Source organism: Oncorhynchus tshawytscha, linkage group LG34 (genome assembly GCF_018296145.1).
Source record: "Oncorhynchus tshawytscha isolate Ot180627B linkage group LG34, Otsh_v2.0, whole genome shotgun sequence".
Taxonomy (NCBI): Eukaryota; Metazoa; Chordata; class Actinopteri; order Salmoniformes; family Salmonidae; genus Oncorhynchus; species Oncorhynchus tshawytscha.
This window is the reverse complement of record NC_056462.1, coordinates 9,305,321-9,330,964: the sequence shown is the minus strand read 5'-3', so window position 1 is coordinate 9,330,964 and position 25,644 is coordinate 9,305,321. Positions and strand designations below refer to the sequence as shown.

Here is a 25,644-nt window from a genome sequence, read left to right as displayed (position 1 = left end):
AACCGTGAAGCATGGAGGTGGAAACGTCCTTCTTTGGGGATGCTTTTCTGCAAAGGGGACAGGGGAGGATGGATGGGGCCATGTATCGCAAAATCTTGGCTAACAACCTCCTTCCCTCAGTAAGAGCATTGAAGATGGGTCGTGGCTGGGTCTTCCAGCATGACAACGACCCGAAACACACAGCCAGGGCAACTAAGGAGTGGCTCCGTAAGAAGCATCTCAAGGTCCTGGAGTGGCCTAGCCAGTCTCCAGACCTGAACCCAATAGAACATCTTTGGAGGGAGCTGAAAGTCCGTATTGCCCAGCGACAGCCCGAAACCTGAAGGATCTGGAGAAGGTATGTATGGAGGAGTGGGCCAAAATCCCTGCTGCAGTGTGTGCAAACCTGGTCAAGAATTACAGGAAACGTATGATCTCTGTAATTGCAAACAAAGGTTTCTGTACCAAATATTAAGCTCTGCTTTTCTGATGTATCAAATACTTATGTCATGCAATAAATTGCAAATTAATTACATAAAAATCATACAATGATTTTAGATTCCGTCTCTCACAGTTGAAGTCTACCTATGATAAAAATTACAGACCTCTACATGCTTTGTAAGAAGGAAAACCGGCAAAATCGGCAGTGTATCAAATACTTGTTCTCCCCACTGTATATACATAGGTATGTGGACACCCTTCAAATTAGTGGATTCGGCTTTTTCAGCCACACCCGTTGCTGACAGGTGTATAACATTGAGCACACCGACATGCAATCTCCATAGATAAACACCGGCAGTGGAATGGCCTTACTGAAGAGCTTAGTGACTTTCAACATGGCACCGTCATAGGATGCCACCTTTCCAACAAGTCAGTTTGTCAAATTTCTGCCCTGCTAGAGCTGCCCCAGTCAACTGTAAGAGCTGTTATTATGAAGTGGAAACGTCTAGGAGCAACAACGGCTCAGCCGTGAAATGGTAGGCCACACAAGCTCACAGAACCGGACCGCCGAAGAAACTAGCATGTAAAGATAGTTTGTCCTCGGTTGCAACACTCACTATCCAGTTCCAAACTGCCTCTGAAAGCAACGTCAGCACAAGAACTGTTAGTCTGGAGCTTCATGAAATGGGTTTCCATAGCCAAGCAGCCGCACACAAGCCTAAGATCATCATGTGTAATACCAAGCGTCGGCTGGAGTGGTGTAAAGCTCGCCGGCATTGGACTCTGGAGCAGTGGAAACGCATTTTCTGGATTGATGAATCACGCTTCACCATCTGGAAGAACGACTTCACCATCTGGCAGTCCAATGGACGAATCTGGGTTTGGCGGATGCCACGAGAACGCTACCTGCCCGATCACTTAACAACAGTGCCAAGACAGTGCAAGACCCACAGCAATGTTCCAACATCTAGTGGAAAGCCTTACTAGAAGAGTGCAGGATGTTATAGCAGCAAAGGGGAGACCATATAAATGTCCATGATTTTGGAATGAGATGTTCGACGAGAAGGTGTCCACATACTTTTGGCCATGTAGTGTTTGGCAGCTAAAGAATGGTTCCCAGATATCCTCTGCGTAAAACTCAAGCCACACTGTTATGATTTCTCTCCTTTGTGGACACTCCTATGTCTGGTAAGGTTAGTCAGGAAGGAGAAGCTCTTGTGACATAGTTTGCACTTGAAGGGCCTCTCCTTGGTGTGAACTGTCTGGTGCTTCTTCACATAGTTTGCCTCAGTAAAGCGCTTCCCACATGTGGGGCAGGCGTATGGCTTGTCTGCGTCCGTCCTAATGCTCAGCCTCCCACGTTGTGACCCGATGACACCAGAGGAGGTAGAAGCAGGAGCCACCGCCCCCAGGTGGTTAGTCTTTGAGCTCCCTCCTTGACCTCTAGTCATTGTTTGGGTGTTGTTGGGATTGTGTGCTGTGTTATAAGCAAGGTACATCTCGTGGGGAACGCCCATCCTGACCCTGTCTGTGTTGGTGGGGTAACCATGAGGTAACTGAGGAAGGCTAGATCCAGGTCCAGGCTTTCTATGAACCCAGTCACTAGGCATTAGACGAGACCCTGAAGAAGACAGACTTCCTGAAAGACTACCACCAGGAGGGTCGCCCACCACCCTCTTTGAAGGCTGAAGCCCAGGGTGACCTGCTCTGTTCATCATGGATACTGTGGTGTTTGTATTATAAGAACAGGAGGGTCTATCTCTATCAGCCCCAGGCACTGCTCCATCCCTGCACTGAGACTGTGAAGAGAAGGGTCTGGTCTGCAGACTAGATTCCTGACTGGAGCCTCTGTCTCTCTGATGACCACCAGGACTGAGGTTGTTCAGTCCACCTGTCCACTGGTTGTGTTCTGTGTAGTGGTGGTGGTGGAGTCTCTGTCCCTCACGGTTGGGTCCTGGTTCCGACTCGGGAAGGAAGAGTGACGGCTCTTGATCCACTGTCCTGATTCGAGGCCAAGGTTTGTGACCTGCCGCCTCAGAGGTCCAGTCTCTTCCGCCAGCAACACCTGATATCAGCAGGTCTTCATGGACTGCAGACTGTGAACACAAATTGTACAGAAGAGAATATAAAGGTTTATATAAGAAACAATTTGCTGTACACACAGAAACATGACATGATATTATAAAATATCATGTTTAGCAACGGAGGCCAGAACAAATGGACGCTTTTCACCGGCAGCTTTCATCAGTGGCACCCGCAGAACTTTTGTCACTTCGAACATTTGAACGGAGTACACCCATTTCTCTTTCTATGATAAAACATTAACCACAGTCAATAGAACAAGCTCCCCAAGGAGTGAAAAGATGCAGAAACTATTTACAGACAACGCCGATTTGGAAACAATTCTGGTTGAAACCAATGTACTACAGTCCTTGAAAAAAGAAATGATCAATGCTATAAGTTGTGCATGAATGGACAGTGTTTACTCCAACACATTGGTGCAGCTGGCTTCAAGGGTTAAGCGAGCAGTGTGTCAAGAAGCAGTGCGGCTTGGCAGGGTTGTGTTTCAGAGGACGCATGGCTCTCGACCTTCGCCTCTCCCGAGTCCGTAGGGGAGTTTCAGCGATGGGACAAGACTAACGACCAATTGGATATCACAAAATTGTGGAGAAAAAACAGTAAAAATCCCACAAAATGATTTATGCATAAATATCAGTGACCTTCCGGCCAGTATGGCATTAAGCCAGCTCCAAATAAAATACCTTATCAAAGACAACCTACAGCTCAAAGGTAATGTCAAAACACTCACAACTATTGTTAATTAATTATCAAGTGACAATAACATGCTGAAATAAACATTATTTCTCTAGAGTCTAAGACTGGGGGGTTATTATTGTTCTAAGATGGTCACTATGGATTAGTAAGCTATTTAATTTTGAATTCGTAGGTCTAAAAAAATATATACAATACCAATCAAAATTTGGACACCTACTCTTTCAAGGGTTTTTATTTATTTTTTGCTATTTTCTACATCAAAACTATGAAATAACACACATGAAATCATGTAGTAACCAAAAAAGTGTTATAACAAATCAAAATATATTTTAGATTCTTCAAAGTAGCAACCCTTTCCCGAGATGACAGCTTTGCATTCTCTCAACCAGCATCACCTGGAATGCTTTTCCAACCACCTTGAAGGAGTTACCACATGCAGAGCACTTGTTGGCTGCTTTTCCTTCACTCTGCCATCCAACTCATCCCAAACCATGTCAATTGGGTTGAGGTCAGGTGATTGTATAGGCTAGGTCATCTGATGCAGCACTCATCACTCTCCTTCTTGGTCAAATAGCCTTTACACAGCCTGGAAATCCTGTTGAAAAACAAATGATAGTCCCACTAAGCGCAACCAGATGGGATTATGTATAATGCAGAATGCTGTGGTAGCCTTGCTGGTTAAGTCTGATTGAATTCTAAATAAATCACAGACAGTGTCACCAGCAAAGCACCATCACACCACCACCTCCATGCTTCACGATGGGAACCACACATGCGGAGATCATCTGTTCACCAACTAATTCAAAATAAGTTTTTAATTTTGGCCCATTCCTCCTGACAGAGCTGGTGTAACTGAGTCAGGTTTGTAGGCCTCCTTTTCTATAGGTTTGAGGTCAGGGCTTTGTGATGGCCACTCCAATACCTTGTCCTTAAGCCATTTTGCCACTTTGGAAGTATGCTTGGGGTCATTGTCCATTTGGAAGACCCATTTACGACCAAGCTTTAACTTCCTGACTGATGTCTTGAGATGTTGCTTCAATATACCCACATAATTTTCCTCCCTCATGATGCCATCTATTTTGTGAAGTGCACCAGTCCCTCCTGCAGCAAAGCACCCCACAACATGATGCTGTCACCCCCGTGCTTCATGGTTGGGATGGTGTTCTTCGGCTTGCAAGCCTCCCCCTTTTTCCTCCAAACACAACGATGGTCATTATGGCCAAACAGTTCTATATTTGTTTCATCAGACCAGAGGACATTTCTACAAAAAGTACAATCTTTGTCCCCATGTGAGGTTGCAAACCGTAGTCTGGATTTTTTATGGCAGTTTTGGAGCAGTGGCTTGTTCCTTGCTGAGCGGCCTTTCAGGTTATGTCAATATAGGATTCGTTTCACTGTGGATTTAGATACTTTTGTACCTGTTTCGTCCAGTATCTTCACAAGGTCCTTTGCTGCAGTTCTGGGATTGATTTGCACTTTTGGCACCAAAGTACGTTCATCTCTAGGAGACAGAACACGTCTTCTTCCTGAGCGGTATGATGGCTGCATGGTCCCATGGAGTTTATACTTGTGTACTATTGTCTGTACAGATGAACGTGGTACCTTCAGGCGTTTGGAAATTGCTCCCAAGGACGAACCAGACTTGTGGAGGCCTATAAGGTCTTGGCTGATTTATTTTGATTTTCCCATGATGTCAAGCAAAGAGGCACTGAGTTTGAAGGTAGGCCTTGAAATACATCCACAGATAAACCTCCAATTGACTCAAATGATGTCAATTGGCCTATCAGAAGCTTCTAAAGTCATGACATCATTTTTTGGAATTTTCCAAGCTGTTTAAAGGCACAGTCAACTTAGTGTATGTAAACTTCTGACCCACTGGAATTGTGATACAGTGAATTATAAGTGATATAATCTGTCTGTAAACAATTGTTGGAAAAATTACTAGTCATGCACAAAGTAGATGTCCTAACCGACTTGCCAAAACTATAGTTTGTTAACAAGAAATGTGTGAAGTGGTTGAAAACAAGTTTTAATGACTCCAACCTAAGTGTATGTAAACTTCCGACTTCAACTGTATATAGCACTTTTCATACAGAATCTCTTACTTTAAAAAAAAACAAGGGAGCTGGCAGTTCATGGGAGAGGTTCTTCCACAGCTAGATGATGATGATGCAGTTCAGTAAAGGTGTAGCTTGATTGGAGGCAGCGTCGATGGTACATCCAGGGAGGGAGACACATCAGTCAGACAGGCCCGAAGCTTTATCAGGCACATCTGTCTCTGCAGTTCACAGCTCCCCTTCCTCCTCTGTAGGTAGGCTGGAACATCCACCACCGAATGTGTAGCACCCATCTGGGTGATGCAGCAGTAAGTGCCTGGAGGCCACCACACCTGGGCAGTAATCAGCAACAGTCTCCTACTAGACGAGCATCTGTCATCCCCTCACACCACAATCCAAATCTTTCTATGTAGTACTTGTTTGTTTTGCAGTTAATTATGTTGATTTTGGATGTGGTTGAGTGGTTGAAAAACAAGTTTTAATGACTCCAACCTAAGTGTATGTAAACTTCCGACTTCAACTGTAGGTGTGTCAAAACTTTTGACTGGTACTGTATATATTTGATCAAATACTGACTTTGGCCTTTAGTACCAAATCCAATAAAAACTTATTGAATAACACATTCATAAATGGAAAAAAGACAGTTAAAAATTAAATCACAAGGAATAATGTTTTGGAGTGTCTGTCCTATATCTAGGAGATAAAAGAAAGCTCAGGAAATATTTGTGCTTTTCTTTTACACATATTTAACCCCTTTTTGGGGGTAGGTACAAAATTACCTCCATTCATTTTTTTAAAGCCAGTACCGGTTACATGCACATGAGTCCCGTGACACTTGTGGGGGTCGTTGAGCAAAACGGAGAACACCATCATGTTCGTGATAGTCTCATCTTTCCATGCTAGTTTGTAGGTCAAACCACTCAGACGTGCCACAGCCATTATCGTGAGAAGACCGATTTTCGGGATGTCTGACAAACACCAATGGAGCTTGGCCACCTTCCACCGCAGTTGCGGACGCAATGGATTGAGACGCAGCCCATGCCAAAAAACAGATATCTAGCTTAAACTGAAAGATTTTTATGGGATTTTAAAAATCGTTACTTATGTTACTCTAGGTGGATTTATTAGACTTACAGTCCCATTCGATGAGAGAGAACCTGGTTTTCACAGGTATTTCTGAGAATAATGATGGAAAATACATTATACAAACAAAACTACATATCCTAGCAGATGAGGTATCAAAAATCGCCACATCATGGCCAAATTCGGTTATTAGGCCTACAAAGAAAAGGTTCCGGTTAAATCCAAGGGTAGACAATTACAAACTTTGGGCTTAATGACCAGTTTCCTAAAGAAAGAAATAACAGGTGGGAAATTCTCTACCCGATGCTTAAATATGGTCAATGATGCACACTGGTTGATGCAATGGTTGCTAAAATTCTAATAGTTTGCATAATTTCAGTTTGTGACAAAACAAGAAATCAGTGCAGAGCATCATTATACCATCGAAACCAATGTGAAATATCTTTTCAATAACCAAAAATATTATATTTTCAGCTGTTTGAAGCTGGTGCACAAAATCGAAAGTAAAAGACGCAAAAACAAAACTTAAGAACGGGAAGCATAGAAATTCACACAGAACAGATCTACTGCTTCTTAGACTTGCTTTCAATGAGAATGACAGATCTGTAACGCACATTTCTATGTGAATTTGGTTGGGTCGCCCAAAATGTTACATATTGCAGCTTTAAAGAAATAGACCATGCTTGGTGCTTATATTGTTGTTGACAAGCTCTATATTAACCGCAAGCTATACCGAGATGAAAAAGTTACACCTTGGCTTTCTATGTGAATTTGGTCGGGTCACCCAAAAAGTTACATATTGCAGCTTAACAGAAATACAAAAAGCATCCTGTGAGGGATTGATCGCTGACGATGAACTACTAATGGCAATTAACTAATTCCAAACGGGTAAATCTCCTGGCTTTGACGGTATACCAATTGAGGTGTAAGAGTTTTTTAAATAATATTTTTACAGAAAACAAAGAACCTTTGTTCACCTGCTTAAATGTTTCATTTGAACAGGGGGAATGATCAACAACCCAAAGAGAGGGACTGATTACATTACTATTGAAGCAGAAAGCAAATGGCCATTATATAAGCTCTGTGCACCTCAAACTGAAGACCCCTCACTTTATGCTGTGACACCCATATTCTATCAAAATGTTTAGCACTTAGAATGACAAAAGTAATAAGCAAAATGACTGAAAGTGAGCAATCTGGCTTTATTTAGGGTCACTACATAGGTGACAGTATTTTTCTGGAAACTATTGAACATTGTGAAATAGAAGAAAAGGCATATTTTCAAGCATGGTGATGGGCTGCATCATGTTATGAGTATTCTTGTCATTGGCAAGGACTAAGGAGTTTTTGACAAGATGGAATCTCATTTATAAAGATGCCTTCAGTATTTTAACTTTGGTAAGTCATTTATTCAATCGTTTAAAGTCTTATATCAGAAACTGGTGAGTAAAGTAGTGAATATTGGGTATTTATTTATTTAGAGGGGTTCGACAAAGGGATCCAGTTTCACCTTATTTATTCTTATTAGCTATCGAGATGCTGGCCATCCCAATCAGGAACAATTCCAATATATACTCATCAAAAATATAAACACAACATGTAAAGCGTTGGTCCCATGTTTCATGAGCTGAAATAAAAGATCAGAGAAGAAAACACAAGAAAAACGTATTTCTCTCTAGTGAATATTTCTCCTTTACCAAGATAATCCATCCACCTGACAGGTATGGTATATCAAGAAGCTGATTAAACAGCATGCTCGTTACACAGGTGCACCTTGTGCTGGGGACAATAAAAGACCACTCTAAAATGTGCAGTTTTGTCACACAATACCACCTTATGTTTTGAAGGAGTGTGCAATTGGCATTCTGTCATCAGGAATGTCCACCATAGCTGTTGCCAGAGAATCTAATGTTAATTTCTCTACCTTAAGCCACCTCCAATGTCATTTTAGAGAATTTGTCAGTACGTCCAAGCAGCCTCACAACTGCAGACCAGGTGAAACGACACCAGCCTAGGATCTCCACATATGGCTTCTTTGTCCTACGGGGTTGTCTTGCGTACCAATGTGGAGCAATGGCCCAGTGGACATGCTTGGCATCCACATTCCAAAAGAAAGAAGGATCTTGTAAAGGAGAACTTAGATTTGAAACTAGCCAAGATTGACAAAATACTATTGCTGTGGAAAGGTAAAGCTTTGTCTTTTATATGGCAGAGTAACCTTGAAAAACAACTTCATTGCCTCTCAGTTGTGCTTCAGAAAGTATTCACACCCCTTTACTTTTTCTACATTTTGTTGTGTTACAGCCTGAATTTTGTGTCACTGGACTACATACATTACCCTATAATGTCAAAATGGAATAATGTTTTTTAGAAATGTTTACAAATGAATTAAAAGCTAAAATGTCTTTAGTCAATAATTATTCAACCCCTTTGATATGACAAGCCTAAATAAGTTCAGGGGTAAAAATGTGCTTAACAAGTCACATAATACATTGCATGGGTTCTCTCGGTGTGCAATAAGTGTGTTTAGAATGACACAGATTTTATAATGACTACCTCATCCCTGTACCCCACACATACAATCTGTAAGGTCCCTCAGTTGAGCAGTGAATTTCAAACAAACACTGATTCAACCACAAAGACCAGGGAGGTTTTCCATGATTCAACCACAAAGACCAGGGAGGTTTTCCAATGCCTCGCAAAGAAGGGCACCTATTGGTAGATGGGTAAAAATGTAAACAAGCAGACATTGAATATCCCTTTGGACATGGTGAAGTTATTAATTAAACTTTGGACGGTGTATCAATACACCCAGTTACTACAAAGACACAGGCATCTTTCCTAACTCAGTTGCCGGAGAGGAAGGAAACCGCACCATGAGGCCAATTATGGCCAATTTCACCATGAGGCCAATGGTGATTTTACAACAGTTAAAGTTTAATGGCTGTGGTAGGAGAAAACTGAGGATGGATCAACAACATTTTAGTTACTCCACAATAGTAACATAAATTACATAATTAAAATAATGAAGCCTGTACAGAATAAATATATTCCAAAACATGCAGCCTGTTTGCAATAAGGCACGAAAGTAAAACTGCAAAAAATGTGGCAAAGAAATTAACTTTATATACTGAATACAAAGTGTTATGTTTCAGGTAAGTCCAACACAACACATCACTGAATACCCGTCTTCATATTTTCAAGTATGGTGATGGGCTGTATCATGTTATGAGTATTCTTGTCATCGGCAAGGACTATGGCATTTTTTTAGGATAAACAGGAACAGAATAGAGGCCAGGCAAAATCCTAGAGGAAAACCTGCTTCAGTCTGCATTCCAACAGACACTGGGAGATAAATTCAGCTTTCAGCAGGACAATAATCTCAAACACAAGGCCAAATACACATTGGAGTTGCTTACCAAGACATTTAATGTTCCTGAGTGGCCTTGTTACAGTTTTGACTTAAATCAGCTTGAAAATCTATGGCAAGACTTGAAAATGGCTGTCTATCTATGATCAACAGCCAACTTGACAGAGCTTGAAGAATGTTTTTAATAATAATGTGCAAATATTGTATAATCCAGGTGTGCAAAACTCTTAAAGACTTATCCAGAGAGACTCACAGCTGTAATCGGTGCCAAAGGTGATTCTAACATGTATTGATTTACTTATGTAAATTAGATATTTCATTTTCAATAAATGTGCTGAAAAATATTTCAAAAAACACTTTGCATTAAGTCAAGGGGTATGAATACTTTCTGAAGTCATTGTATACCCATTCTTCAAATAATCAATACAATATTTCTTGCATACTGACAGCAGGAATGTCCCCAGGAAAATTCAGAGACATTATCCCCAGGAAAATTCAGAGCCAGATCATATGGTTGAATTCAAATACACTGATACATAAAATAAAAATTGGGAATGTGTTTCTGAAAAAGAGGATCTTATAATAAAACAAATATCATTGATAGTAATGGGAATTTTACACTGTGCACAATTATATGGGAACATATTTACTATCAGGTACTGGCAGCAATTCAAACAGAATGGAAGAAAAAGTTAAGGGAAAGAAAATAGAAACTGTTTGTAGATCTCATATTAAATCTCACAGATGGTTAACTGGAGATAAAGACAAGTACCATTTTCATTTGGGAAAACAACAAATTAGTTGCCTTCCCACACAAATTCAACTCTTACTGGGAAAAGCATGTATAGAACAACAGACTCCACAATCTGAATGTTTCAGTTGAAGATATTGTAAATATTTCTGGCTACTAACAAGATGTTACACATATTGGACATAGAAGAATCCTCTTTCTACTGTTTTTGTCATGTGGAAGTGCTGGATTTGTTACATATTTTCTGGTATTGCTCCATAGTTAACTTTTGGGCAAAGGTACAAGAGTGGTTACTCCCTGTTTTATATGATTTTGTTATTTTTCCACAAACAGTTATATTGAGTGCAGGGACAGATACAAAACAATATACAATCTATTGATTCTGCTGGGGAAGGTTTTCATTTTTAAAACTCAGAAAATAAATGTTAGTCTTGGACTCTTTCAACCTAACTGTGAAACACTATTATACATTAGATTGTAAAAGAAAGTGTGAGGTCTCCAGATTTTACTGATAAGTGGGACCAAATAACACATCAAGGATGGGCCTGATTTCATATACAAAAGAAAGGTGCTCCTGATTGCCAGTCATATGACGATTCTATTTGTTTAATTTTTTTTTTTTTTGAGTTGTATTTGTGGTTGTTTGTATGTTTGCATGTGATTCCTGTTTATGTCCTTTTCTAGTTTAAGATAATTGCTTCTTTTCTTTTGTGTCCACAACACCGAGGTAGTGGACTGAAGAGGGTGGGGTGGTCTGGTGGGTAGTCTTTGGGACCATGAAACTTTAGCTCCCACTTCCCTATTGTGGGATAGCTATTTGTAACATCTGTCAAAAAAATACAAGGAAAGAAAACCCGCCAAAATAATAATTATGTCTCCTTATATTTGTAAACTCAGCAAAAAAAGAAACATTCCTTTTTTCAGGATCCTGTCTTTCAAAGATCATTCGTAAAAAATTAAAAGGGTTTAAACACTGTTTCCCATGCTTGTTCAATGAACTGTCATGACTTTGGCCTGGGGGTAGGTTTATGACAGTCATAAATACCTCTTCCCCCCTTTTCTCTCTCTCTACCCTACTGATGTTACATTTGCAAAACCCTTGGGTAACAGAGATTCTGGGAACATCTGAAGGTGGGGGAAATGAACTATATATTCTGGTAATCCGACCAATTGAACATATGCAGTGGTACTTAATGAATATGATGTCAGTTCGGTTGTCATCTGAGACATTCTCATCAATGATAAAATAACAAACTCTACAGTGGAAAGTCTACACATCAGTGTTATCGGATTCACATGGAATTGTTGTTCAATTTAAATGTTTGAATATTAAATTATTTGTGATGGGATGAAATGTGATTTAAGTTCTAAAATGTGAGATTTGGGTTTTCATAAGATAGGGCTCTGCTCAATCAGTGGCCTGCCCCTGTGAAGGGATATGGGCTATAAAACTTTTCAAACACGCCCTCCTCTCCCTTCCTATATAAGCCCTTGACGACGATATAACCTTCTGTTCTGAGGACGACAGTCCGATGTTAGAATGGTTCAGATAATAACTACAGAACGAAGCCAACATCAGTGTGAGCTTTGATTGTGAATGGTATGAACTTTGAACTCTTATTCACTACAGCAGTGATACCTCCTAGCTGTTGAGTTAGCAACAGCCGCTGCAAACGAGGGTTAGGAAGGAACAGACAGAGTATCCCGTCTACCACACAACGACGTTACTACAACGTATTTACCAGCAGAGACATTCTTCAAGGGACAAAGGACTCGGTTGGACAACACTGCCTTCCATCTACCACCAACCTACCGAAACGCAGCTCAGAGTAAATATTTATTGCATTTTCCTTTTCCAAATGGGCGGTAATTTAGATACTTTATTTACGATAGCACAGCTTCGCCCTTTGTTCCTCAGTCTTCCCGCTCTTTCACTTTCACCCAGCCCCTTTTCTTTTGTGTAACAAGCTGTCATATCTGTTCCGCCCGCTAGGGACGTTTTCCTTTATGACGTAATTTGTAATCAAGTTATGATTTAATTATGTGTATGTGTAATTCTGTGTATTTAGTAGATAAATAATTAAACCCAATTTTGTATTGCTGATTCAACTTGTTAGCCAGGGTTCGTGCAGATAACTAAGAATTTACAACTTTCAGATGAGACTGAATTAAGATGACGATTAATATTGACTGCTATTGATGTTAAATATTACTAGGTCTTTAAGAGTTTATTCGGAAGATAACAGCTCTATAAATATTATTTTGTGGTGCCCAACTCTCTAGTTAATTACATATACATGATAAGCTCAATCAGGTAATATTAATTACGGATAAATTATTTTATAGAATAGCATGTCATATGACTTAATCCGGCAAAGCCAAAGACACGACAGAACCATAAACAATTAATGAACATGCACCTGTGGAACGGTCGTTAAGACACTAACAGCTTACAGACGGTAGGCAATTAAGGTCAAAGTTATGAAAACTTAGGACACTAAAGAGGCCTTTCTAGTGACTCTGAAAAACACCAAAAGAAAGATGCCCAGGGTCCCTGCTCATCTGCGTGAACGTGCCTTAGGCATGCTGCAAGGAGGCATGAGAACAGCAGATGTGGCCAGGGCAATAAATTGCAATGTCCGTACTGTGTGACTCCTAAGACAGCGCTACGGACGGACAGCTGATCGTCCTCGCAGTGGCAGACCACGTGTAACAACACCTGCACAGGATCAGTACATCCTAACATCACACCTGCGGGACAGGTACAGGATGGCAACAACAACTGCCTGAGTTACACCAGGAACTCACAATCCCTCCATCAGTGCTCAGACTGTTCGCAATAGGCTGAGAGAGGCTGGACTGAGAACTTGTAGGCCTGTTGTAAGGCAGGTCCTCACCAGATATCATCGGCAACAACGTACCCCTATGGGCACAAAACCACCGTCACTGGACCAGACAGGACTGGCAAAAAGGGCTCTTTACTGACGAGTCGCGGTCTTGTCTCACCAGGGGTGATGGTCCGATTCACGTTTATCGTCAAAGGAATTAGCGTTACACCAAGGCCTGTACTCTGGAGCGGGATCGATTTGGAGGTGGAGGGTCCGTCATGGTCTGGGGCAGTGTGTCACAGCCTCATCGGACTGAGCTTGTTGTTATTGCAGGCAATCTCAATGCTGTGCGTTACAGGGAAGACCTCCTCCCTCATGTGGTAACCTTCCTGCAGTCTCATCCTGACATGACCCTCCAGCATGACAATGCCACCAGCCATACTGCTCGTTCTTTGCGTGATTTCCTGCAAGACAGGAATGTCAGTGTTCTGCCATGGCCAGCAAAGAGCCCGGATCTCAATCCCATTGAGCACGTCTGGGACCTGTTGGATCGGAGGGTGAGGGCTAGGGCCATTCCCCCCAGAAATGTAGAGGAACTTTCAGGTTCCTTGGTGGAAGAGTAGAGTAACATCTCAGCATGAACTGGCAAATCTGGTGCAGTCCATGAGGAGGAGATGCACTGCAGTACTTAATGCAGCTGGTGGCCACACCAGATACTGACGGTTACTTTTGTTTTTGACACCCCCCTTTGTTCAGGGACACATTATTCCCTCTGTTCGTCATATGTCTGTGGAACTTGTTCAGTTTATATCTCAGTTGTTGAATCTTGTTATGTTCATACAAATATTGACACATGTTAAGTTTGCTGAAAATAAACGCAGTTGACAGTGAGAGGACGTTTCTTTTTTTGCTCAGTTTATAACAAATCGTTTAGTTCCTCTAAATGTGGGGAGGTGGGTAAAATAATAAATAAAGTCTAGCCCATCTCTAACACTGTGTTTTCAAGTACCTAACAATATGGAGCCAATGTCCATATGTGTTGATTAAAAAATGAAGTATAATATTTTGGTTAGACTGAGAAAGGAAACTCAGTCCCTAAAATAATACAAAAATAACCAAGTAGGTCAGCACAGTCAATATTGTATTTCATTTCAACAAAATGGTCATACACTAACATAACTTTGTAGTACAGTACTTTTATTGCACAAAATGATACGTGACAAGTACAGTGCCTTGCGAAAGTATTCGGCCCCCTTGAACTTTGCTACCTTTTGCCACATTTCAGGCTTCAAACATAAAGATATAAAACTGTATTTTTTTGTGAAGAATCAACAACAAGTTGGACACAATCATGAAGTGGAACGACATTTATTGGATATTTCAAACTTTTTTAACAAATCAAAAACTGAAAAATTGGGCGTGCAAAATTATTCAGCCCCTTTACTTTCAGTGCAGCAAACTCTCTCCAGAAGTTCAGTGAGGATCTCTGAATGATCCAATGTTGACCTAAATGACTAATGATGATAAATACAATCCACCTGTGTGTAATCAAGTCTCCGTATAAATGCACCTGCACTGTGATAGTCTCAGAGGTCCGTTAAAAGCGCAGAGAGCATCATGAAGAACAAGGAACACACCAGGCAGGTCCGAGATACTGCTGTGAAGAAGTTTAAAGCCGGATTTGGATACAAAAAGATTTCCCAAGCTTTAAACATCCCAAGGAGCACTGTGCAAGCGATAATATTGAAATGGAAGGAGTATCAGACCACTGCAAATCCACCAAGACCTGGCCGTCCCTCTAAACTTTCAGCTCATACAAGGAGAAGACTGATCAGAGATGCAGCCAAGAGGCCCATGATCACTCTGGATGAACTGCAGAGATCTACAGCTGAGGTGGGAGACTCTGTCCATAGGACAACAATCAGTCGTATATTGCACAAATCTGGCCTTTATGGAAGAGTGGCAAGAAGAAAGCCATTTCTTAAAGATATCCATAAAAAGTGTTGTTTAAAGTTTGCCACAAGCCACCTGGGAGACACACCAAACATGTGGAAGAAAGTGCTCTGGTCAGATGAAACCAAAATTGAACTTTTTGGCAACAATGCAAAACGTTATGTTTGGCGTAAAAGCAACACAGCTCATGACCCTGAACACACCATCCCCACTGTCAAACATGGTGGTGGCAGCATCATGGTTTGGGCCTGCTTTTCTTCAGCAGGGACAGGGAAGATGGTTAAAATTGATGGGAAGATGGATGGAGCCAAATACAGGACCATTCTGGAAGAAAACCTGATGGAGTCTGCAAAAGACCTGAGACTGGGACGGAGATTTGTCTTCCAACAAGACAATGATCCAAAACATAAAGCAAAATGTACAATGGAATGGTTCAAAAATAAACATATCCAGGTGTTAGAATGGCCAAGTCAAAGTCCAGACCTGAATCCAATCGAGAATCTGTGGAAAGAACTGAAAACTGCTGTTCACAAATGCTCTCCATCCAACCTCACTGAGCTCGAGCTGTTTTGCAAGGAGGAATGGTAAAAAATTTCAGTCTCTCGATGTGCAAAACTGATAGAGACATACCCCAAGCGACTTACAGCTGTAATCGCAGCAAAAGGTGGCGCTACAAAGTATTAACTTAAGGGGGCTGAATAATTTTGCACGCCCAATTTTTCAGTTTTTGATTTGTTAAAAAAGTTTGAAATATCCAATAAATGTCGTTCCACTTCATGATTGTGTCCCACTTGTTGTTGATTCTTCACAAAAAAATACAGTTTTATATCTTTATGTTTTAAGCCTGAAATGTGGCAAAAGGTCGCAAAGTTCAAGGGGGCCGAATACTTTCGCAAGGCACTGTATAATACTATGATAACACTTTACATTTTCTGTAAATCTGGTACACTCCCTTTGATAAATTCCTTTGAGAATACTCTGGAAAAGGTTCAACATTACATTACACACATTTTCACTAATTTACACCAGTGAAGAATTTTTACAGACACCTTCACACCAACCATCACCATATCCTTAAATCTTCCTTATCATACTCATTCTTTCCTGGTTCACTTCATTCAGTTCCTTACTACATCCAAAACCAAGAGAATGAATTACAAACTAACTAGTACTCCATTACATGTCAACACTACACACTATACATGGGCCGTATGCATTTTCTGCTGGTGTATCCTGAGGTAGCTCCTCTCTGAGAACCTCTTCCCACAGTGCGTACAGGCAAACGGCCTCTCTCCCGTGTGGACCTTCAGGTGCATCTTCAGCTGGTGCTGGTGGGAGAACCTCTTCTCACACTGGGGGCAGCTGTAGGGTTTCTCCCCTGTGTGGACCCTCTGGTGTCTCTTTAGATGACCAGCCTGGGCGAAGCGCATGTGACAATGGGTACAGCTGTAGGGTTTCTCCCCCGTGTGCATCCTCTGGTGGATCTCCACTTGTTTCGGGAAACTGAAGGCTTTCCCACAGAAAGAACATGGGAAGCGCTTCTCTTTTCCACCGGATCTACAGATAGCGTTACTACTACTGTCATTTGTCATCGGGCTTATATAGCCATTTAGTGTTGAGGCACCGGCATTGTCTGAAGTCTGGTTTAACATAAGGTGAGTGTGAGGAGGATGAAGGCCAGGGAGTGCCTGTGTTGTCGCAGGGTCCATGTTCCAGTTGATAGATCCTATAGAAGGCAGGCTGAAGGCAGCACCTGTTAGGTGGTTAACCAGAGGCGTCATCAGTGTCTCTGAATCACAACTATAGGAGCAGGACGGCGCATCGCTAGCTGAGTCTGTGTCTGTTGTTCTCTCCCCCCGCATACAGACACCTCCCCGTCCCCGCAGACCAAATCTACACCTTGCCCTGGTCTCAGCCAGTCTGTTGTCATGGAGACTAAGTTTGGTTGTTTTGTGTTCGACTGTCTGTTTCTGGTTAACAGTGTTGTTCCCCAGCCCAGAGTTGAGGACGCTGTCCCATCCACTGACCTCCACTATGTCACCTCTGGTCCTGGCCTTCTCAGTGATGTCCCCTGGGCCCTTGGTTGCACTCGTCTGGTTCTGGGAATCCAAGATGGCCGCCCAGTCTCCCCTGTTAGCCTCCAGCCAACCACCTGCAAGAAGAGGTTAGAAAATACTTATTTAAAAAAAAAAGTCACTTACCAGGTCAGGTTTATACATTATAATTTGTGTTTTTGTATGTAAACATAAGTTGTATTGATTTAATTTTTTGAATGAAGAAAAAATAGCCAGCTGCATCACTATTTCCATTGAAGATCTATTACTGTATGTAGGCTATATGTACACTGAGTATACAAAACATGCTCTTTCCATGACATTGAGATGACAGACTCAAAGAGAGGAGACAGGTTAAAGTATGATATTTATGCCTTGAGACAATTGAGACATGGCTTGTTTATGTGTGTGCCATTTAGATGTTGAATGGGCAAGACAAAAATATTTAAGTGGTTTTGAACGGGTTTGGTAGTAGGTGCCAGGCATAGGGCTGTTGCGGGGACTGTATTACCGCAACACCAGCGGTCACGAGTCATGAAGGCAGTCAAATTCCATGTGACCGTATAGTCACAGTAATTAGGCTTCTCCAAGCTCTGATGCTGCTGCTGGTCATTAGCGGCCTACCAAACTTGCTAACTGCCTGGTACTCAGCATTCTATTGTCCCTCTAATCAGCAATATATTGTCCCTCTTCATGAGAACCCATGAGCTCATGTTGCGCAACATTTCAATAGGCTATGCAATTGCGCAAGAAAACAGAGTGATGGCCTCCTAAAAAGAGGAGGATCCCATCAGCTTCATATAGGCTAGGCCTACTATATTTATTTCTCAACTTCCCTAATATTAAGCACATTGCTTCTCTTTACAACAGGAGTATAGCCTACCTGGCTGGGAAAAAACGTCCCGTATTCGCTATTTAAGTGCATAGATGACATGTATTTTTCCCCGCTGCCCCTGTTTCGATACAGGTGCATGATAATGGTCGATTCTAAATCAAAACAAATTTCACACATATTATTTAGAGACCAGATTAAATCAAGAATAGCCTATCACTTGTGAATTATAAACTCAGCAAAAAAAGAAACGTCCCCTTTTCAGGACCCTGCCTTTCAAAGACAATTCATAAAAATCCAAATAACTTCACAGATCTTCATTGTAAAGGGTTTAAACACTGTTTCCCATGCTTGTTCAATGAACCATAAACAATTCATGAACATGCACCTGTGGAACGGTCATCATGACACTAACAGCTTACAGACGGTAGGCAAGTAAGGTCACAGTTATGAAAACTTAGGACACTAACGAGGCCTTTCTACTGACTCTGAAAACACCGAAAGACAGATGCCTAGGGTTCCTGCTCATCTGCGTAAACATGTCTTAGGCATGCTGCAAGGAGGCATGAGGATTGCAGATGTGGCCAGGGCAATAAATTGCCATGTCTGTACTGTGAGACGCCTAAGACAGCGCTACAGGGAGACAGGACGGACAACTGATCGTCCTCGCAGTGGCAGACCACGTGTAACAACACCTGCACAGGATCGGTACATCCGAACATCACACCTGCAGGACAGGTACTAGATGGCAACAACAACTGCCCAAGTTACACCAGGAACGCACAATCCCTCCATCAGTGCTCAGACTGTCCACAATAAGCTGAGAGAGGCTGGACTGAGAGCTTGTAGGCCTGTTGTAAGGCAGGTCCTCACCAGTCATCACCAGCAGCAACGTCGCCTATGGTCACAAACCCACCGTCGCTGGACCAGAAAGGACTGGCAAAAAGTGAGGTTTTGTCTCACCAGGGGTGATGGTCCGATTCACGTTTGTCGTCGAAGGAATGAGCATTACACCGAAGGCCTGTACTCTGGAGCGGGATAGATTTGGAGGTGGAGGGTCCGTCATGGTCTGGGGCGGTGTGTCACAGCCTCATCGGACTGAGCTTGTTGTCATTGCAGGCAATCTCAACGCTGTGCGTTACAGGGAAGACATCCTTCTCCCTCATGTGGTACCCTTCCTGCAGACTCATCCTGACAATGCCATCAGCCATACTGCTCGTTCTGTGCGTGATTTCCTGCAAGACAGTGTTCTGCCATGGCCAGCGAAGAGTTTGGATATCAATCCCATTGAGCACGTCTGGGACCTGTTGGATCGGAGGGTGAGGGCTAGGACCATTCCCCCCAGAAATGTCCGGAAACTTACAGGTGCCTTGGTGGAAGAGTTGGTTAACATCTCACAGCAAGATCTGGCAAATCTGATGCAGTCTAATAGTTTATCAACATTTTAAGCTAAACGTTCTGATCTGTTGCATCAGCCACATTGCATAAAAAAGTTTTTTTATGCTAGTGGTAGTATTAATTTGGGATCTATCGCTTCCCACAACTGTCCCAGACTATGTTTGGAATATTTATTTCTCGTACAGAATAGAATAGGTCGACTTTTGTACTATGGAGGATAGTAGATTGACATAGGCTAGTGCTTTTGCTGTTCATTATGCCTACTCATTTTGTTGGCTGCCAAAAAGTAAATGTGGACAGTTCTTCCAATATCTTCAATATGCACCTCGGAAATGGATAAGGATGCACGCAGTTGCGTCCCCCAATGTGTCAGTCTTCACTTGTAGCCTGTGAGAAAGACCCGATCACGTGACAGAGCGAGCAGCACTCCGGGAGAAGGGCACAACTGCCACTGGCTGCAAAAGGCATGGATTGTTTTAGGGTGCATTACGGCCACACAAAGGGGATACTGCCGGGAAATTCTAGGCATTATCTAATGCTTGTCCAATTGTGAATGTGTGACTGATGTAGCGTGTACAGCGTGCGCAAAAAAACAAAGCAGAGCTCATGCCTTTCAAGCAACTTTTTTCAAATCATCATTAGAGTCTCCTCATGCAGCCGTACAATGTATTAAAAATCAAAACATATAGCCCAACATTTGTAGAACAACTAAAGGATCATTAATAACTTTAAATTAAGCATATAGGAGTACCTATTTCTTTGTTAACCGCTCAACCCAGAATAGCCGCATGTGCACACTCTCAAACCGTTTGGAGAAAATATCCTTTATTCAATTGTATTCTTCATACTATAAAATAATGCCACGGAATTCTAAGAAAACCTTGTCTGCTAAATGAACTAGTGTAGCCCACAGCCATTTGGTATAGCCAGATCAGGATGTAACATAAGGACAATTCAGAGTATGCTATTCTGTTCTTCTGAAATAGACTACATTTTCTTCATATCATGCTTCTTTAGAGCTGTCTAAAATAAATAATTAATTTATTGTGATGTGTAGGCTATATTAAATGGATTTATTAGACTTTTTAAAATGTAGATGTTCCAAAGGTCAACATCAGTGGCTTGTAGGCTATGTGTGGTAGCCAGGAGATGCTAAATGTGTTTGTTAATTAACGGTCAATAACTGTGAGACCGATAGCTATTTGCCACCGGCTGATGGCACTTAGCCAGGCACACCGGTTTGTGTCAAGAACTGCAACGTTGCTAGGTATTTCACGCTCAACAGTTTCCCATGTGTATCAAGTCTAGTCCATCCAAAAGACATCCAACCAACTTGACACAACCGTGGGAAGCATTGGAGTCAACATGGGCCAGCATCCCTATGGAACGCTTTTGATACCTAGTAGAGTCCATGCCCCGACGAATTGAGGCTGTTCTGAGTGGGGAGGGGAGGGTGCAACTCAATATTAGGGAGGTGTTCTTAATGTTTGGTACACTCAGTGTATTTCTCCCTTACCTTGCTCCCCCATCTTTAGTCTACTCAGCAGGTCAATGCTCTCTGGTTCATCTTCTATTGTCTCCTCTTTGACAATCAGCAGATCAGGCTTCCCATCCTCCATGTCTACTGACTGTAAGAGATACAGAGTGAGAGGATGTTGGATCAAGAAATCTGATATGAGCACCCTGCTATGGAGCATCTTCTGATTGGGCAATGAGGGATTGCTATGAGTACTATGCAAACCTGTTAGTTGATTCAATTACTTAACACTCTTTAATGGTTTGATAATTCAAAGGCATGGTCCCACAATTAATACACAATTAATCAAGAAAGACCTGGCTCCGTATCCACAAAGAGTCTCAGAGTAGAAGTGCTGACCGAGAATCAGGTCCCCACCCGTCTACATAGCCTAGCCTTATTCATTATGATCTAAAAGGCTAAACTGATCCTAGATCAGCACTCCTACTCTGAGAGGCTTTGTGGATACGGGCCCTAACCTAATACCATAGACAGTAGTTTACAGTGGGCTAACCTCAGTGAAATTGTGTGTGGTCTTGTGCTGCTCAGTGGGTTCAGGAGGAGGTGTAGTCTGGTTGTCCTCTATGACCATGGTCCCCTCTGGGTTCCCCAGACCCTCCTCACACCCCTCCTCCTTCACCAGCAACACCTCTGGACCCTCCTCCTCCTGGAAGAGAGAGGTGATACAGATTACACAGACATACAGTCCCTCAGGTACATACACAAACAAGATAATAAACACACTTCACATGGAGGGGCCACACTTGTAAACATAAGCAAGCATTTAAAGATAAACAGGTTCTCACGTACAAAATGCACAACAGCCAATTAAAATGTTTGTTTTACTTGTATGTGACAGAAAGCTAAATTGTAGCTGGTCCCATCAGATAGCATGGCACACATTAGCCCTTTGTTAACCTCACTAGCTGGCAGCGATTACATCCCAGCACAACTTCTGCAGACAAGTCGTATACATAGTTGGACGTGTTCATGGAAGCGTCCTTAGCAACAAGGCTGTCACGTGTATTTCATTGACTGGTCAAATTGCTCTTTGTGTAAAGTGCCTAGTCCGTGTAATTGTCGCAGATTGTGGCAAAGGGTTTGAATCTCACGAGTCGCCCCCGGCACACAAACACACTGCTATTGTCAAATAATCATGTTGCATAGGCTATATTACATGGACGTGTACACCTAAATGTAGACCAATGTTTTATATGCATTTTCATAATCTCCTTTGTCACCTGTGCTATGAATTGTCTCAAGGCTTAAAAGTCCTTCTTTAACCTGTCTCCACCTCTTCATCTACACTGATTGAAGTGGATTTAACAAGTGATATCAATAACAGATCATAGCTTTCACCTGGTCAGTCAATGTCATGGAAAGAGCAGGTGTTCTTAATGTTTTGTATACTCAGTGTATATTAAAGGGAGTCTCAATGAAAGTCAGAATAAAAAGTCCCATTTTGTGTTTATTAAACATAAACATGGGTTAAATACCCCATATGAAAACCACACATAGACATGTCTAAACCAAAACCATATTCACTTTCTCATTAGAGAAGTGTCTTGGGAAAAATGTTTATTGTTGAATGGAAGTAATGAAATAGCCATTTGTAAACATTACAGTACAAACACTATGTAAAATACTTCTCATACTTATATATCACACAATGTTTGGATGCAATATTCTAACGAGGAATATTCAACACTGAAATCTGTGACGCTCGTTATTCCAAATGCATCTGTGGATCTTTTCTGCTGATGTTTTTAAAAATATTTTTTTATTTATACAGGCTTTGATAAAAACGTCAGAAGATAGAGTGGAATTGGTATGTTTCTATGTTACAGAGTGGAATGTTTTTTCTGCTGGTGTATCCTGAGGTAGCTCCTCTCTGAGAACCTTTTCCCACAGTGTGTACAGGCAAACGGCCTCTCTCCCGTGTGGACCTTCAAGTGCATCTTCAGTTGACCAGCCTGTGCGAAGCGCATGTGACACTGTGAACAGCTATAAGGTTTCTCCCCTGTGTGGATCCTCTGGTGCCTCTTCAGGGTGTCCTGGCGAGAGAACCTCTTCTCACACTGGGTACAGCTGAAGGGTTTCTCCCCTGTGTGGACCCTCTGGTGCCTCTCCACCTTCTGGGAGCTGCTGAAGCCTTTGTTACAGAACATGCAGAGGAACCGTTTCTCTTTACTACTGCCTGATGTGGCTCCCTCTCCCTGAGCCTGGGCTCTAGCTCTGTCGTTTGAGTTCAATACCTGATCGAAAAGGACACAGCCATGTGAATCGGAAGGTGCTATCAACGTGGACACTGGGTAGCGATCCTTGAACACGTGTAAAGGGGAGTGGGTGGTGACATTTAGATTTGTCTCCAAGCTTTCCCTGTAATCTAAGAAATCTCTGCCCTGTGAGTGTCCGTCTCCGAGGAGATGATCTGCATTCCATGTGGGAGGAACGTCGCCCTCCACTTTTACAGTCACCTCATCTGCTAATATAACCTCCTCTTTCTTATCTAGGCACCCTTCAGAGTATACACTACTACTGCGCCGGTTCCAGTCCCCTCTAGACAGATTAATCTGTGTCTCTAAACCCAAGGGCATGTTGCCAGGGTCCATCTCTGTATTGTAAGAACAAGACGGATCATCACCGGCAGTGTCTAACGTGTCACCATCACCATCCCCATGGGAATTAACCGTCCTCTGGCTCTGGTGAAATACTGGTAAATATTCGGAGCCGGGAGCAAGAGGACTGCCCAGTTTACTCAGACCCAGTCTCTCTGGGTCTGATCTATGGTTAGATCCTTGGTGTAAGAGCCTGTGTGTTACAGTTAAAGTCTTGGTGTCTGTCTCTGACTTGAGGACGGCGTTCTGTGTTCCACTGACCTCCGTGATGCTGCGTCGGGTCCTAGGTTGCGCTTGGTTGGTGGAGTCCTCCGTGGCTGCAGAGGGCGCTCCAGACTGAATGTCTCTGATGTTCCGTGGGTCCTCCTCTCCTTCAGACCTCTCCTGCTTGACCCCAGGACCTGTAGCCTCTGCATCTGCAGACTGACACAAGAAATAACAATATCATCTCACAAGCTTCCTTATGGCAGATAAAAATGTAAAAAAAGTTGTACCTTTATTGAACTGAGGATAAATGACGATGATACATGTAAGCAAGTGAATAGCTGAGGGGAGATTTTCTTTATTAAACAGGCCACATTTGATAACTGTCATTTTTATATAACACAATTACACTAACCTCTATCACCATAAAACTCTGCGATGTGGTTCCACTCCCCTCATCAACAGTGATTGTTTGGTCATCTCTCCATGTATTGTGTTCCGCTGGCTTCAGAAAGCTTCTGTGGCCTCCAGTGAGATGTCCTTCACCTGAGAGTGTGATTGGGGGAAAAGAGGTGGATAGGTTAGCTACTGTCAATGCTATATTGTACACGTTTGACCCTGTCCACAATTGGTAAGGATGTTAGGTAACACTTCTCTTAAATTCTTGATATACTATGTATTGATTATGTTCCATGCATCTTATTGTTTTCATTTAGTAAATAATGGAAAATGCAGTAAATCAAAAATCTGGTTATAATATCAATGTCTCTGCACAAGCTAAGTAATCAGGGGATTTATTGTATATGACCCAAAACCGGACAATTCTAGATAACATCTGAACACATATACAGAGGGGAACGGGACGACAGGCACTGAACTATAAATGAACAGCGACAGGTCGCACAGCCTCTGCAAATTGTACCTCTTGAAATTCCTCTGTATCGGTCAAGGATCTTGACACTACTGGGACGACTGGCGAGGACGCGCTCTCGCATTGTCCTTTCTGCGCGCTCCCGTGCAACCTTCAGTTCCAGTAGTTTCCTCCGCAATGACCTGTTTTCTTTCTGGCTTTGATTTATTTCCAAACGAAACACTGCATAGTCGTCGTCTACGAGTTTACAGATCTCTGCCACGGCGGCATTCGCTAGCACCTCCATGATGGAGGCTATTTGAGTGTGAAAAACCATACAGTTAGCCATTTTTTGCTAACGTTAGCAGCTAGCTAGCGTTACCTAGATAACAGCTATCAACCAAGTCCTGTCTCCAACGTGAATTAAACACGATATGGGGTGTGATACGATGCAGTTAAATTAGTCATATTTTGAGTTCATGTCTGTTAATACACGTCTAAACAACAACAATAAAAACGATAACGTGGAAATTGTTTTTTCATAACTGTTCACTTCCGTTTACTTCTTCTTGTGAGTTTCCGGCAGACTAGACGTTGTTTTGCGTATTTCCGCCTTTCACAGGGTTACCACAGCCACAAAGTCTAAATGGTCTATATCGTAGTGTGTGTGTGTGTGTGGGGTAAGGAGACTAGGCATCAGGATATATAATAAACATAGCTGGAGCGTTATTTTATTGAACCTTTATTTTAACAGGGTAGAAATATTGTGCTCTGTATAATACAATATAACTACACGTATTGTTCACACAATAATTTTATAAATACAAAAAATAAAAAACACAGTCATGGGAAGCACAAATAAGTTTGCTAATCTTGTCAACAAAAACAAAAAAGCGGTTGGCAATATCAAAGGGTTTTGTTATGAATGATCCATC

General features: G+C 42.1%; 1 protein-coding gene across 2 annotated transcripts; it reads right to left on the bottom strand.

Moving 5' to 3' along the window:
• Positions 1–1,260: 1,260 nt before the first annotated feature.
• Positions 1,261–25,317, bottom strand: LOC112231960 (zinc finger protein 205-like). Of its 2 annotated transcripts, XM_042311890.1 has the most exons (7): positions 24,782–25,317; positions 24,275–24,405; positions 23,917–24,078; positions 21,552–21,704; positions 21,038–21,149; positions 17,265–17,389; positions 1,261–2,516 (listed from the first exon to the last, which is right to left on the bottom strand). In XM_042311890.1, exons 1-7 carry the CDS (start codon positions 25,056–25,058, stop codon positions 1,572–1,574), a joined length of 1,905 nt encoding a protein of 634 aa, XP_042167824.1. In that variant the 5' UTR covers positions 25,059–25,317; the 3' UTR covers positions 1,261–1,571. The 2 variants fall into 2 exon arrangements, with proteins under 2 accessions (XP_042167824.1, XP_024254528.2); XM_024398760.2 differs by lacking the exon at positions 1,261–2,516 and having other exon boundaries at positions 16,073–17,389; positions 24,782–25,316.
• Between the last annotated feature and the right edge of the window lie 327 nt (positions 25,318–25,644).

Excerpts from the sequence above, each read along its gene's own strand:
- LOC112231960 (XM_042311890.1), bottom strand. The coding sequence starts at position 25,058 with ATGGCTAACTGTATGGTTTTTCACACTCAAATAGCCTCCATCATGGAG. Across the intron at positions 24,406-24,781 it reads ATACAGAGGAATTTCAAGAG|GTGAAGGACATCTCACTGGA; the intron begins GTACAATTTGCA and ends TCACACTCTCAG. Across the intron at positions 21,150-21,551 it reads CCACACACAATTTCACTGAG|TCAGTAGACATGGAGGATGG; the intron begins GTTAGCCCACTG and ends TATCTCTTACAG.